Source organism: Sus scrofa, chromosome 3, assembly GCF_000003025.6.
Source record: "Sus scrofa isolate TJ Tabasco breed Duroc chromosome 3, Sscrofa11.1, whole genome shotgun sequence".
Classification (NCBI taxonomy): Eukaryota; Metazoa; Chordata; class Mammalia; order Artiodactyla; family Suidae; genus Sus; species Sus scrofa.
In genome coordinates this window covers 57471148-57487812 of record NC_010445.4, presented here as the reverse complement: position 1 = coordinate 57487812, position 16665 = coordinate 57471148, and the positions used below count along the sequence as shown (strand labels likewise).

At 40.8% G+C, this 16665-nt stretch overlaps 1 protein-coding gene across 1 annotated transcript in view; it reads right to left on the bottom strand.

Annotated features, from left to right (window-relative positions):
- Positions 1 to 16665, bottom strand: part of EIF2AK3 (eukaryotic translation initiation factor 2 alpha kinase 3) — an 82354-nt gene that overhangs the window by 18435 nt on the left and 47254 nt on the right. The window contains exons 9-13 of the mRNA XM_003124925.4: positions 14487 to 14707; positions 13840 to 13952; positions 9069 to 9191; positions 4948 to 5097; positions 2100 to 2880 (exon numbers count right to left, since the gene is read on the bottom strand). Coding sequence (XP_003124973.2) covers positions 2100 to 2880; positions 4948 to 5097; positions 9069 to 9191; positions 13840 to 13952; positions 14487 to 14707 — 1388 coding nt within the window. The remainder of the gene's footprint in view (positions 1 to 2099; positions 2881 to 4947; positions 5098 to 9068; positions 9192 to 13839; positions 13953 to 14486; positions 14708 to 16665) is intronic.

Here is a 16665-nt window from a genome sequence, read left to right as displayed (position 1 = left end):
GCATCTGCAATCTACACCACAGCTCACTGCAATTCCAGATCCTTAACCCACTGAGCAAGGCCAGGGATCAAACCTGCAACCTCATGGTTCCTAGTTGGATTCGTTAACCACTGCGCCATGATGGGAACTCCGAGAATTACTTCTAATTCTTATCCATAACTCTTAAAATATACTCAAGGATTAAAAAAAAAAAAAAAAAAAAAAAAACCTAGTGCGGATTTTAGAAGAAAATAATTCATCCAAACAGCTACTGTGGTGTCTGACACAAGTTTGTGGTTACATAAAACGAAACTGAAAATACTCAGTAGTCCAAAACGATTGAAAGTTCAAGCTACTTGAATAGAAAAATATTTATATCTTCATGATACACCTATCGATAATCTTTATGATTAAATGGAATAAGGTAGAAATTGGTTAAATCCAAATTTCATGCAGCTATTTCAGAAATACATACTCAGGAAATGCTGCATGTTTTAGTAAGAATCTTCTGTAATCGAGCGCACTGCCTTGCCACAATATTCAAGAGCATATATACTGAAAATAGAATTAAAGGCTTGAGAGCTGGAAACAGTCACCTAGCTAATCCTTTTCTACGTTTCACCACCCAGCTTCTCACCTCCTTTCCTGAAGTCTAAGTGGTTCAGGAATGAAGGGCAAAAAGCCTGGAGACTGGCCCCAGCTCAGAGCTGGCTAATGAAAGAACACACGTCTCTCAGACCACTTGGGTCCTTTACTAAGCTGCTTGGGGGCCCTTAGGGACCTGTGTCAGTGTTACTGAGAGCCAGACGAAAAATGATAGATCTGCTCATGGTGGATTTTACACAAAGATTTTTTTTTTCCTATCAGGAGATGGTGAATACTTTTTCCCATAAAATGGACATTAATGCATTACAGAGGAGAATTCACAATTTGCTCCAAGTTTTTAAAACATGAGAGCCTTACTTTGCTGTACAGCAGAAATTAACAGAACACTGTAAATCAACTGTAATAAAAAAAATAAAAACAAAAAACACGAAAGCCTTCTTATTTTTGCATAGTCCCCTACAGGCTCATCTTCCAGACTTCTCCTGCCAATATCTTTCTTCTCCTCTGTTCTTAAGTTTACTTCGTTAAAAACTGACAAATTCTGGGGAGTTTCCATTGTGGTTCAGCAGTAATGAACCAAACTAGGATCCATGAGGTTTCTGGTTTGATAACTGGCCTCGCTCAGTGGGTTAAGGATCCGGCATTAACATGAGCTGTGATGTAGGTTGCAGATGTGGTTCAGATGGCTGTGGCTGTGGTGTAGGCTGGCAGCTGCAGCTCCGATTCAACCCCTAGCCTGGGAATTTCCATATGCTGCAGGTTCAGCCGTAAAAAGACAAACAAAAACAACACAATAAAAACAACCCTGAAAAATTCTGCAAGTACTGCTCTCAATCACAAAACATCAGAATGACAAGAAAAATATAGGATATTATTTATATGTGGAATCTATTAAAAATGATATAAATGAACTTATTTACAAAACAGAAACAGACTCACAGACATAGAAAACAAACTTATGTTACCAAAGGGGAAAGGGAGGCGGAAGGATAAATTAGGAGGTTGTGATTAGCAGATACACATTATATAAACATCATCTATAAAACAGATAATCAGGAGTTCCCTGGCAGCCTAGTGGGTTAAGGATCTGGTGTTGTCATGGCTGTGGCTTGGGTCACTGCTGTGGTGCAGGTTTGATCCCTGGCCCAGGAACTTACACATGCTGCATGCATGGCCAAAAATAAATAATTAAATTAAATTAAAGAGATAACCAACATGGACCTACTGTATTACACAGGGAACTATATTCAATAGTCAGTATCTTGTGATAACATATAGTGGAAAAGAATCTGAAAAAAGAATAGTTAATACCTTGCAATAACATAATGGAAAAGGATCTGAAAAGAACATATATCAGATACATTGATCTGAATCCACTTTGCTATACACCGGAAACTAATACAACATTGTAAGTCCAATAAAAAAATAAATGACTTGATGAAAAGACAAAAAACCCCCAAACCAAACCAAAAACCCACACTGAAACCCTTGGGTGATGTTCTGCAAATACAGACCTTGAGGTCCCTGTGCATGAGCCCTTTGCTGTGCAGAAATTCTACCGCCTCCACAATCTGCAGGAAGATGTGCAGACACACGCTCCTCTCTCGCTCCTCGATGGTGCAGCGGCTGTTCAGCCAGTCTTTGAGGTTTTCCTTTCTGCACAGCTGCATCTGGATGTACAGATACACTTTCGGTGAACTGGGCTGGAGTTTTTCCGTAGTGTTTTTAGTGAGGTCTAAACTTAAAGTGGTCGGTCTTGGAGGAGAAATAGACAGAGTAGGTTCAGAGGAAGATTTGCTACTGGAATGCTGGAGTGCAGTGAGTTTATTAGCACAGTGGTTGCCAATAGGCAGTCGGTTCATTCTGGGCTCTTCTTTGCTGGATGCGTTATCACAGCCAGAATCTTCAAACACTATGGAAGAGGAGGTTCGCTCCCTAGACCTGATGTAGGGAGAAGATTCAGAAGGACAAAGTTCAAAGGAGTGCCCATCATTGCTGCCGTCCAGAGTACCGTCCTCCAAGTCACAGTCTGTAAGGCAGCTGTCCTGGAGGTTGTACGCTGCATCCACTGACTGGCTGGCATCTCCATGGTCCATTCCGGAAAGTTCCAGGGGAGAGAACTGGCTCTCCGATGAACTCGTCTGGCCACAGGAAATCCCCATAGAGAAAGACCTGCTGCTTCGTGGTGAAGGAGCTATGATTTCAATATGTTCCTTGGTAGAGCCAGGATCCACTCTGCGTATTTTAACGGATGGTGCATCCATTGGACTCGGCGAACTGAGTGGCCAGTCTGTGCTAAAAGTGGGAGAAATACAAAGGGATGAGAGTGAATATGTTGATGAAGTTCTGTGAACTACATCCTTTGTTTATTTTTATTGAAGTATAGTTGATTTACAGTGTTGTAACTACATCCTTTGTTTTTTGTTTGTTTTGTTTTTGCTTTTTCACTTTTTAGGGCCGCAACTGTGGCATATGGAAGTTCCCAGGCTGGGGGTCGAATCAGAGCTGTAGCACCCGGCCTACCCCACAGCCATAGCAATGCAGGATCCTTAACCCACTGAGTGAGGCCAAGGATTGAACACTCATCCTCATGGATACTAGTTGAGTGGGGTCCTTACCACTAAGCCACGACAGGAACTCCTATATCCTTTGTTTCCAAAGCTTCAACTATAGTATGAAGCCAAACCAAACAACAACACAGAGGTTCAATGAAAACATGCTACAGGAGACAAAGAACATCATAGTCCACCCATTCCTTACTTAGAAAACTTGATTTTAGGAGTTCCTGTCGTGGCTCAGTGGCTGATGAATCCGACTAGGAACCATGAGGTTGCGGGTTGGATCCCTGGCCTTGTTCAGTGGGTTAAGGATCCAGCGTTGCCATGAGCTGTGGTGTAGGCTGCAGACTCGGCTAGGATCCTGTATTGCTGTGGCGGTGGCGTAGGCCGACGGCTACAGCTCCAATTTGACCCCTAGCCTGGGAACCTCCATATGCCGTGGGAGCGGCCCTAGAAAAGGCAGAAAGACCAAAAAAAAAAAAAAAAAAAAGAAGAGAAGAGAAAACTTGATTTTATACTCGAAACAGTTATCTGCAACTGTCATGCCAAAGCAGCCAAGACCTTTGCATAGAACACAAGGCACAAGGGAAGACCAAGGCCAGGACCTGACAGTGGCTGTGATTTGAGAAAGCCCTCAGCCAAATTAGGGCAGCAGCTCACAGAGCTTTGAGACACAGGGCCACTTCAGTTGGTCCTTTCATGGTTTGGCTACTGGCTGCCTGTATAACAAGTGTCACTGTAACTAGATACCTCCTGTGGTTCAGGGCTGTGTTTGGTACTTTTAGGCAAGAATTTCACTCCAGCTGTTTGGTAAATAGTCTATTTGTAGTCTGCTTCCTTTCTGTTCTCATTTAGTAGTTTCTATTTTATTTTATTTATTTGCCACATCCTCAGTGCATAGAAATTCCCAGGCCAGGCGTCAAACCCATGCCATAGCAGCAACCTGAGCCACAGCAGTGACAATAACAGCTCCTTAACCCACTTCACCACCAGGGAACTCCATGTTCTCATTTAGTAGTTTTTAATAAGGCCTTTCTTCCTAGAGCATAGAATATTTAACATAAATATCTTCAGGTTGCCTATGTTTATATATTTTTAAGTAGAAATAGTTTAAAACTACTTTAGAGAAGAGCTGTAAATTGCTAACTACTAAGAAACTCAAGAGTTCCCTTGTGGTATAGCAGGTTAAGGATCTGGAGCTGTCACTGTCACAGCCCAGATCACTGCTGTGGTGTGGGTTTGATCCCTGGACTGGGAACCTTCCACATGCTGCAGGCAAGGCAAGAAAGAAAGGAAGAAAGAAACTAAATAAAAATTTTAAATAAAAAATGGAGACAAAAGCAGACAATATCTCTTATTGAGAAAGGCTACTATAAATTGCCAGTGAATTATAAGTCATAGGACCGTGTCTACCAATAAATTCATGTTCTGGACAAAAAAGAAAAAAAATTAATGTTCTAAAAACGAAATCAACTTTTCACTTAACAAGTGACTAGAGGAAGTTCCCTTGTGGTGCAGTGGGTTAAGAATCTGGTGTTGCCGCAGCGGTGGCGCAGGTGGCAATTGTGGTGTGGGTTTGATCCCTCCTGGCCGGGGAACTTTCACAGGTGCAGTCAGAAAAAAAAAAAAAAAAAGAAAGTGTCTAGACAACGTTCCAAAACACAATGACAGGAAACAGTAAACTTAGATGTTATTTGCTTTAAAAAATTTTTTTTCTAAAGTTATAGAAAGGATATTTTGTTCATATAGGCAAATAAACTAGCCTCAAAGAAATAAAGTGTAAGCCTATGTCTAACCAGGTTACCTTTCATCTTTCAGCCAAATTTCATCCATTTTTTCTTGCCACTTCTCTGGTGGTGCTTCCAGCCAAGCATTGAAATATCTAACAATTCCTGGGTGTTCAAGCTTGGCTAAGGCTTTAACTTCTCGCATTACCTTTTCCCGAGCCAATTCCCTGAAACAGAGAAACAAGGAAGCTGTGAAGTAGCCATCACATCCAATATTGAAAACTAACAAATTAAAATTCTCCTTTGATTCTAAACCTGCAAACAGAAGAGCCAGCCTAGTGGCATAATTCTAAAAAGCCACATAGTAAGTCCTGCATTAAAAAAATATATATGTATTTTAGGATTTTTTTTTTCTTCTGGAAATAAGTGCTACAAGTCCACACACTGCTTTCCTCAAATAAAACTTTCTTAGCTGATTAAAAATGACCACAGACCCTTAAAGAGAACTGCTTAATGCATGTTAATCAAAGGGGGATGAATAGGCTTAAGTGAAGGGTTCAGAAAAGAGAGCTCAGCATGGCAGCTCAGGAGGATGCAGAAAAGCCCACGCTGACAAGATACAGACAACAAGGTGAAAGGCTTGAACAAGCACCTTTGCCTGGTGAAGCCTCAACTACTATCATAGGCGATGATGTTTCACGAAAAAAGCATCTGGATTTGATCTTCTGATCTGATTTTCTGATGATCTAAGCTTACATTCTAGGGTCCCACTATCACCTGAAAAAACACGATATATAGAAGTTATATCCTCTTCCCTCCCCAAGAGAGGGTCAGTTCCTCCCACTTTTCCTCTCTGTGCCTTTATCACTGTTACTGTTCCCAGCCTATGAATTCTGGCAACATGTCTGAATTCTCCACCTTCAGTGACCAAATCCTATCAGCTCCTCTTTTTCAATTCCTTATATTCATTCCTCATCTGTCCCCACTTCTGCTGCACTAATGTTTTGGATCTTAGGACTGAAACTCTGCCAACTAAATAAATAAATGAGAGTTCCCGTCGTGGCTCAGTGGTTAACGTATCCGACTAGGAACGATGAGGTTGCGGATTCAATCCCTGGCCTTGCTCAGTGGGTGAAGAATCTGGCATTTCCATGAGCTGTGGTGTAGGTTGCAGACGCAGCTCAGATCCCGAGTTGCTGTGGCTGTGGTGTAGGCTGGTGGCTACAGCTCCAATTAGACCCCTAGCCTGGAAATCTCCATATGCCGAGGGTGCGGCCCTAGAAAAGACAAAAAGACAAAATAAATAAATAAATAAATGCATACATAACAGAAATAAACACACGAACAAAACCAACCAGCCAACCAATAAAATCTAATGAACACGCCTATCTCTGACCCTTTCTTCCTAACAGCCATCCGCGCACCACCTCCACTTGGATCGAGTCATTCTCCTGCTCAGAGGCACAAGTGTCGATGGAATAAAATCTAAACTCCTCTGTCTGCCATTTAAGGTGCTGCCACCCATCTTTTCTATCCTTCCTCCATACTAGCCTCCATTCTTACCCTCGGTCCCCTGGTGCCAGAACCTTCACTAGTCTCTACATCCCCTGTGCATGTCTGCCAAGAGCCTGTGCCCAGGCCATCTTGAGTACCTGGCCTTCCCTCCCTTCGTGTGTGTCTACTGAGGGACTGGCTGCCCTTAAACACGGCGGAGACACCACCACCTCCATAAAGCTCGCCTTCCTTCATCGCCTTTCAGCTACATCTACATTTTGTCCATGAGAAGTTATTCACTAAGCTAAGCCATGGGTCACAGTCTCCCTTGCATTGCAGTTATCTGAGTATATGCACGAGAGCTTCAAATGGTTATAGGTTGTCGAGGGCAGAAGCCTTGCTTTATTTTATAGTCTATGTGATGCCTTGTACATATGAATATTTAAGCTACTCAAAAATGATATACCAGGGAATTCCCATTGTGGCTTAGTGGTTAACGAATCTGACTAGGAACCACAAGGTTGCAGGTTCGATCCCTGGCCTTGCTCAGTGGGTTAAGGATCCAGCGTTGCTGTGAGCTGTGGTATAGGTGGCAGAGGTGGCTTGGATCCTGCGTTGCTGCGGCTCTGGCGTAGGCCAGTGGCTACAGCTCTGATTGGACCCCTAGCCTGGGAGCCTCCATATGCTGTAGGAGCGGCCCTAGAAAAGGCAAAAAGACAAAAAAAAAAAAAAAAAAAGATATACCAGGAGTTCCCATCATGGCACAGTGGAAACAAATCCGACTAGGAACCGTGGGGTTGCAGGTTCGATCCCTGGCCTCACTCAGTGGGTTAAGGATCCAGTGTTGCCTCTAGCTGTGGTGTAGGTCGACAGCTGTAGCTCCAATTAGACCCCTAGCCTGGGAATGTCCATACGCTGCAGGTGCCGCCCTACAAAGCAAAAAAAAATTTTTTTTTAATTTAAAAAAATGATATACCAAAGAAAAAAAATAGTCCCATGGTACTCAAACCGTTCCATTTCTGTGTCCCTATCTGTTGGACAGCATGTTTAAGTACTGGTTAGGAAGACAGCTCAGCAATAGTGCACATTTAATCAAGAATCCACAGGAACTTCCACAGTAGATTCGAAGGAAGGTATTAATGGAAGCCCATCATTTTATTTTATTTCATTTCATCTTTTTCTTTTTTCTTTTTTTTTAGGGCCACACTTCTGGCATATGGAAGTTTCCAGGCTAGGGGTCGAATTGGAGCTACAGTTGCTGGCCTATGCCACAGCCACAGCGATTTGAGATCTGAGGCACATATGCAACCTATACCACAGTTCATAGTAACACTAGATCCCCAAGCCACTAAGCAAGGCCAGGGACTGAACCCACATCCTCCTGGATACTAGTCAGATTTGTTTCCACTGCACCACAACAGGAACCCCAAGCCCATCATTTTAAGCATCACTCTGTTTGGAGCCACAAATTCCACTTCTAGTAAATCTATCCTAAGGAACAGATGTGATCAAAATTTTATACCAAAGATGGACACCATAAAGTTATTTTAATTGTAACACATGAGAAACCTAAATATTCAATAAGAAATGGTTAAGATATGGCATGTGTATTGACTGGACTATTATCTAACCATAAGATACTTTTAATATATTTTAGCATTTCAATAAAATACTCTTAATAGCATGGAAAGTACTGAGGATTCAACGAATGAAGCAACAGATAAAACTGAATTGCACTGATAACTGTGCTATCAACTAGGTAAATTTATGACCAGAAAAAAAAAAAAACGAAAGAAAATATTCTAAAATGTTAAAACTGTTTATTACTGAATTGAGAAGACACAAATGGTTTTTGTTTTAATATCTTTTCTTTTTTCCATGATAAATACAGATTATTATTTTGTCTTTTTAGGGGTGCACCCGCATCATATGGAGGTTCCCAGGCTAGGAGTCGAATCGGAGCTGCATCGGCCAGCCTACACCACAGCCACAGCAACAGCAATGCAGGCTCCAAGCTGTGTCTGTGACCTAAACCATAGCTCATGGCAACAGTGCTTAACCCACTGACCAAGGCCAGGGATCAAATCCACATCCTCATGGATACTATGAGGGTTTGGTTCTGTTAACTGCTGAGCCAGGAGGGGAACTCCAATATAGATTATTTTTAAATGATGCTGTGTATCTGTGGCTATTAAAATTCATTCTAGGAAAAGTCCTGAGTTGTTAAGAATGGGCAGGAGTTCCCATTGTGGCTCAATGAAAACGAACCTGACTAGTATCCATGAGGATTTGGGTTCAACCTCTAGCCTCACTCAGTGGGTTAAGGCTCTGGTGTTGTGATGAGCTATGGTATAGGTTACAGACATGACTCAGGTCTAGCATTGCTGTGGCTGTGGCATATGCCATCAGCTGCAGCTCCGATTTGACTCCTAGTGTGGGAACTTTCATATGCCATACCTGTGGCCCTAAAAAAACAAAAAAGCAAAAACAAACAAACAAGGGCAGATTTTTTTAAGCAGATACAAAGCGGTCAATGTAGATCATATTTTTTAGACAGTTGGTTACCTGGCAGCATTCAGAACATAACACTCAGAAACTAAGTTTTATTTGGTCTCTATGGAATATATAGTAAGAAGGACATACTGCTTATGAGATTACATAGTACAGTCCCAACTCCAAGTTCACTAAAAGTACCATTCATTACCTGTTCGGGAGACGGATTCTCTTGATGGCATAATTGCAGTCGTCTACTTTGTTTCTAGCTTCAAAGACAACTCCAAACCCCCCACGACCCATGCACTGAATTGGTTCAAAATCTGTTAGATATCTTTAAAAAAAAAAAAAAAAAGTACATTTAAAAAAGTTTGCAAGTAGTTTTAAATTTTATAGTAAGGTAATAATCAGTTCAATCTTACGATATGTAAAAACGTATAAACTAAGTCTAATAGAACTTATTTTAATAAATAGTGTAGTTTAAATTCTAATAACATTGTTTTGTTTTCTGTTTGTATAAATGAAGCAAACGTATTTTTTTTTTTGGCTGAGCATGAAGCATGTGGAAATTCCCAGGCCAGGGACTAAACCTGCACCACAGCAGTGACAATGCTGGATCCTTTAACCGCTAGGCCAGCAGGGAACACCTCCCTAGGAATTTTCTAAAAAATTAAAAAGCTTCTGCTTCATGGAGAATCACTTGTTACTCACTTACTCTTTCTTTTTTAAAAAATTAAGTTGTAGTTGATTTACAATGATATGCCAATTTCTGCTATACAGCAAAATGACCCAGTCGTTATACACACACATTCCCTTTCTAATCACTTATTCTTATAGCAACTTTAGGACTGTTCTGTCCTATCCAATACTTTCTATCATCCATCAAAATATTCTACCCTTAATTCTCTAAACTTTTACCTCCTGTGGCATTCTGTACTCAATTAGAAAATATATTTTAATCTTATGTCAGTGCCTGTGTATTTTACAGAAAAAATTTTTAATTAGTCCTATTATATTTAAGTACTTTTTTTTTCTTTTTAGGGCTGTACCTTTGGCATATGAAAGTTCCCAGGCTAGGGGTTGAATCAGATCTGCAGCTGCCAGCCTACACCACAGCCACAGTAACACTGGATCTGAGCTACATATGAGACCTACGCTGCAGTGTTTGTCAATGCCGGATCTTTAACCCACTGAGCCAGGCAGGGACCGAACCTGTATCCTCACAGAGACAATGCCGGGCTCTTCACCCACTGAGCCATGGTGGGAACTCCTAAGTTCTTTTTTAGTCAGAACTCTCTCGAGGAACCAAAGCTATCTGAAATTTGCTGGCATGCCTCACGGGTCACTATGCTCAGCACCAAAGGTATCTGGATGGAAGCTAACTCACATCTGTCACTTACAGATGGGCCTCCTCTTTGTAGTCTATTTCCTCCTTTAGTGCCCGACTCACTGATCTGCTCTGTATATGCCAGATGACTTGCACCCATGGCCTTTCAAAATTTCAGGGCTTTTGCTTCTGCTATTTGCTCTATGAAGTCAGCCTACCTCTTTATATTTATTTACTAAAACTTTATTCTTAGTTCATTCTGCTCATCCACCACCTCTACAAGTCCATGTTGATGTTCTTAGAGCATGACGCATAGAGTACTGTGGACTTCTTAAACTTACTCCCCTCCCAATATTTTAGGTTATTTACACATAGCTTTCTCTCCTTGCTGCCACTGAATAGTGGGGGCCTTGACTGCAGGGAAGCATTCTTTTTTTTTTTTTTTTTCCTCTTTGTATTTCCAAAGCCTGAGCTTACCTGGCAAATAGAAAGTCTGACAGACATCAAATAATGCATGAATTAATAAATGAATGAATGCATGCTATGGAAGTTATTCTTCCAGCCACATGGGGGAGGACTGAATTAGATTACCCTGGGTGTCCCTTAGAAGGCTAAGTTTATTACATTATGACTTGCATACTCTGATTTAGTAGCTGGCTCAGCTGGTTAGAGCACAGTGTTGAGGAGGAAAGACAATAGATCCCAACCCTCCGTGGGCCAATTACCTTCACAGAGAATGAAGAGTAATACTCTGTATCCCTAAAAATAGCTAGTCAAGGTACTTCAGTACAAATCCATCTCCCCAAATGCAAAAGCCCATGAAGTTCAGGTCCTACTCCTGGAGGGCCAATTGAATTATCTTCCTACATTAAAGAAAACACTCTTGTGAAAATGGAAACATCTTTTGAAAAAAAAAAAAAATTAGATATGATGACCGATTCCATAAATTTAAGTTTCGCCTCACCTAAGGACCCAGCTTAGGACTTAAACTCATACCGGAATCCAGAGTTCATGCTCTTAATAATGCCAAGAACACAGTAGGCACTCAACGAACATCGAGTACTATACAGAGCTCCTGCATTTTACAAACAATCAGCTGTTCTCTTCATATTAAAATGAAAGGAAAATAAGTCCAATTCAACTTTAGAGTACATTATTCCAATTCTTTTCACAACAGCCTTACAAATATATATTTATCCACCACAGCCCACTCTTCCCCCATCTCTGCATGTCTCTTACTCATGATTTATGGTTCAATTAAAATGTGACCTCATTTATGACACCCTCTTGAATCATCACTGCCAGAGTCTGTGACTTAGTCATGGCTTTTTTTCTGATATGTTTTTTATGTTTTATCTAGCATCATCTTCCCCTGGAGATGTTAGGCTCCTCTAGGAGCTATGCCCAGTCTTTTTATTTCTCCCAAAGCCTGAGATACTGCCTGCACACAGCTGTTCAGAATAAGTGCTGAATGAACAACAAACAGCCTGGGCAGTGAACTGCTGGTGGAGCTGGTGAACCCCGACTTCTCCCTCCCTCACTGGAGGTATCAGCCACTAATGCATTAGTTAGCATCCTTATCAGCAAGGGCATTAACGCTCTTACCACTTGTAACTCACCTAGTAGATTTTGCTAAGACATACATACAGATTATGGTCGATTCTCAGTTTTTGATGATACAGTATGAATGAAGCTTAGATAAATTAAGTCCACAGGTAATCAAAATAACACACATTTTAGCTGAAATTTTCATTATTTTGATCATAAAACCATTACCCTAGATAGTAAGCAGTAAGGTTCTATACTTTTTCCTTGTCCTCATATCACTACAGTACTAAGTATGATACAAAAACAAAGGGAAGTAGTTCTCTTGTGGCTCAGTGGGTTAAGGATCTGGCGTTGTCACTACTGTGGCCCAGGTTCAATTCCTGGCTGGGAACTTATGAATGCCATGGGTGTGACCAAAAAAGGGGGAGGAGAAGAAGTAGCAATAATCCATGTAATAAGAAAATTACATGGATTGAACCACAGAACCATTTCTCATCCTACAAAGCACCCAAATATGTACACCTGATAGACTGCTAACAGATTTTCTACTTTTATTTCACTTTCAAATTATTTGAAAGGGCTGTTTTTTTGTTTTTTGTCTTTTTGCCATTTCTTTGGCTGCTCCTGCAGCATATGGAGGTTCTCAGGCTAGGGATCGAATTGGAGCTGTAGCCACCAGCCTACGCCAGAGCCACAGCGATGCGGGATCCGAGCCACGTCTGCGACCTACACCACAGCTCATGCCAACACCAGATCCTTAACCCACTGAGCAAGGCCAGGGATCGAACCTGCAACCTCATGGTTCCTAGTCAGATTTGTTAACCACTGTGCCACACTGGGAACTCCTGGGCTGCTTTTTAAGTAACCTAACTCCCTCTTCAGCTTTTATTGTGTATTTATTTGTTTGTCCATTTTTGGCCATACCCTCAGCATGTGGAAGTTCCCAGGTCAGGGATTGAACCTGTGCCACAGCAGTAACCAGAGCCACAGCAATGATAAAAGACCCTCAACCCACTGAGTCACCAGGATCTCCCCAATTCTGCTTTTAAAAATGATCAGTTCTATTAGTGTATTTCTCCCTATTTTTCTACTTCTTACTCTAGGGAGAATAAAGATGAAATAAATAATTGAGGATTAAGTAACACAGGAGATTTATATCATATTCTAGCAACATAATAATTACTATTTGGTATTATTAGTACCAAGCCCAGTACATGGCAGAACCTCAATAACTAAGTTATCTGAATAACAACTCAATTTGGTGGTTGTAATTCTTTTTTCATTTCAGTTTTATTGAGAAATAATTGACATACCCAGGGGCTGTAATTCTAAACTTTTATAACACTCTGTTTCTATCCCTCTTACAAATTACTTTGAATAAGTTTAAGAAATCTGAGGGATAAGTCTGTTTTATTTACCTAGATAGTCACACATTTAAAAAGAAGTGAAACAAGATCTACATTTAGAGGTCATTTCTTCTTCTTTTTTTTTTTTGTCTTTTTAGGGCCGCACCCACGGCATACGGAGGTTCCCAGGCTAGGGGTTGAATCGGAGCTGTAGCCGCTGGCCTACACCACAACCACGGCAATGAGGGACCCGAGCCACATCTGTGACCTACACCACAGCTCATGGCAACGCCAGATCCTTAATCCACTGAACGAGGCCAGGGATTGAACCCACATTCTCATGGACACTAGTCAGGTTTGTTAACCACCAAGCCACGATGGGAATTCGTTCTTCTTTTTCAATACAGTTGGCATACAATATTATGCTAACTACATAATGATTTGACATCTGTACACGTTATGAAATGATCACCATGATAAGTCTAGTAGCCATCTGCTCCTACACAAAGTTACTGCAATGTAGTTAACCATATTCTTTATGCTTTATATTACATCCCTGTGACATTTATTATATAACCAGAGGTTTAAAGCAGATGGTGAATGAACAACTCTTCTATTCTTCATCTATTTCACCCACCACCCCCACCCGCTCTCTTCCAGCAACCATCCGTTTGTCCTCTGTATCGATGGCTGTTTCTTCTTCGATTCAGTTACTACCAGAAGCTACACCACACACATATATTTTATGATAAGAGTCTTACCGTGATACATATCCGGAATTTTTTACGTCATTCCAGTTACTGTCGTTAGCTTCGGCACTTACAGAATCATACTTGTTTTCAGTTTGACACTGAGTTTCAGATTCCTTCCTTTGCTAATAAGGTAGGAGAAATATCACCATCACCACAAAGCTTAATGGAAACTGGGTAACAATCTTAGGCTATAAAATGACATTGACAAATAAGTAATACTGGGAAAAATAAAAGTATAATAAGGACACAAAATACATCATTTGCCTTGTCAAAGGGAAGGGGAATGATCAGGGGAGGGCCAGACTGCGAAGGGCTGAGGAGTGAAGGGGACAAGGACGTGGAAACAAAAGTTTGGGCAACAGTGATTTTATTTATTTATTTATTTTCTTCCTTTCTTTCTTTATTTTTAGGCTGTGCCCGTGGCATGTGGAAGGTCCTGGGCCAGGGATCGAACCCGGGCCAGGGATTGAACCTGTGCCACAGCAGTGACAATGCCAGACACTTAATTTGCTGTGCCACAAGGGAACTCCATGATATTAGAGTAAAACTTAAGTAAATGTGCCCCTTGCCACACTCCCCCACCCCAACACACAGACTCCCAGTTTTCTATGGTTCTAACACTTTGAAAGAAATTAGGTTCTTTAAAAATGTCTTACTCGGTGAGGATGAGGATGGAAGAGTCTGCGCACGATGAAAGTTGTTGCTATGATACAAAAGAGGATGGTCCCAACTATTTCCTTCCACCAGTGCAAAAGGAGCACAGGGTCCTTTTTGCGGATGTTCTTGTTGTAATTCGGGTTGTCGAGAAATCTGACTGTGATCTGCGTGCTCCGTTTGCTCCTTTCCCGCTTGTAGTATGGCAGGTAATAACCATTATCTTCAAAAATAAACATTAGATGTGGTTTAAAATAAACCAATATAAATCCACCTTTAAGTGTTAAAATTATCTAATTCCCTGTCTTATAATATTAATTCTTTTTTCTAAAGTTTCATCTCTTCCTTAGCACATTTCAACACCTTTTTTTACCCTACTTTTTTTTTCTTTCTACACAAATGTTTTCCTTTATTCCATACGCATCATACCTTCTTTTTTTTCCCCTTTTTTCTTTCTTTTTTTTTTTTTTGGCTACCCACAATAATGGAGTTCCCAGCCCAGGGATGGAATCTGAGCTGGAGCTGCAATCTACACACTGCAGTTGCTGCAGTGCTGGAGCCTTAACCTACTGCACTGGGCTGGGGATCGAACCTGCCACTGCAGAGATACCAGGGACCTGTGGCACCACGGCGGAAACTCCACATTTTCTTTCTACTGAATAATAAGACTTAAAAAAACCCTTAAGGGCTACTCCATCCATTATCTCATTAATAATGCAAGAAAGAATTGGTGCTCAAACTCCTTTAAGGATTTTTTTTTGGGTTGATTTTTCATTTATTTATTTTTTATACTGTACAGCATGGTGACCCAGTTACACATACATGTACACATTCTATTTTCGCACATTCTCATGCTCCATCATAAGTGACTGGACATAGTTCCCAGTGCTACACAGCAGGATCTCATTGCTAATCCATTCCAAAGGCAATAGTTTGCATCTATTAACCCCATCAATCCATCCCACTCCCACCCCCTTGGCAACCACAAGTCTATTCTCCAAGTCCATGATTTTCTTTTCTTATGGAAAGGTTCATTTGTGCCGTATATTAGATTCCAGATAACTTTAAGGATTTTAAACTTCATTGTCATTTAGCATCAGTAAAATACCAAATTTTACCATGACTCATTTTTCTCAAGCTGAAAGGAAAACACTGCACCATGCTCTGTGGCTCATTTCAGGCTGTGATATGAGTTTGACATAGAAAGCAGCCTGTCTTTTTATCTTTGATTTTATACCACATGGACACATTACACAATTCTCTCCTACCTCGTATTTTGATCAGTATCAGACAGACTGCTGTTTGTAGTTTAGAGCTCTCTGGTTTTTATTTTTTTTTAATCAATTTAAATTCTACAATAATTTCCCAGTTCTGGCATCTAGGATAACTGATGAGGAGTCTATTTTTTTGCCTAATGCAGATTTGAGGATTTTTTTTTATATCCAACTATTCAAAAGACTTTCATATCTGAATATATCCTAACTTTAAGTACAAGGGAATGTATTTCATGCTAAATTTCACCTATTCTTGACTTTTGTACTAATTTGCCTTGACTGAGGAAAAAATTAAAATAACCTCATTTTAGAGCATTTTCACATAGCTCTATAGGAAACACCTATTTTCTCCATTATACAAATTGATATTATTTAGGCTGATAATTAAATGAGAGCTAATAACAAGAATTAATGCTTATTGAAAACATATTGCTAGCCAGACATGATGCTAATTAGCATTGCCTGTGCATTAGCTCATTGAGACCTTACTTGACAACCCAGTAAGTACGTATTAGTGTTGCTGTATCCTTGTTTTACGGATGAAGGGACGGAGACACAGGGAAGTTAGGTTTACCCACCCTTGTACGTGGCAAAACCCTGGCAATCTATCTTTGGAACTTTGCACCCCTGGCTGCCATTCACAGTATCTGACTCCCAAGACATTTTTTTTTTGTGTCTTTTATCTTTTTAGGGCCACACCTGAAGCATATGGAGGTTCCCAGGCTAGGGGTCAAATGGGAGCTACAGCTGCCAGCCTACACCACAGCATATGGCAATGCTGGCTCCTTAACCCACAGAGTGAGGCCAGGGATCACACTAGCATACTCATGGATGCTAGTCGGATTGGTTAACCACTGAGCCACGATGGGAACTCCCAACTCCCAAGACATTTTATTTTCTACCCTCC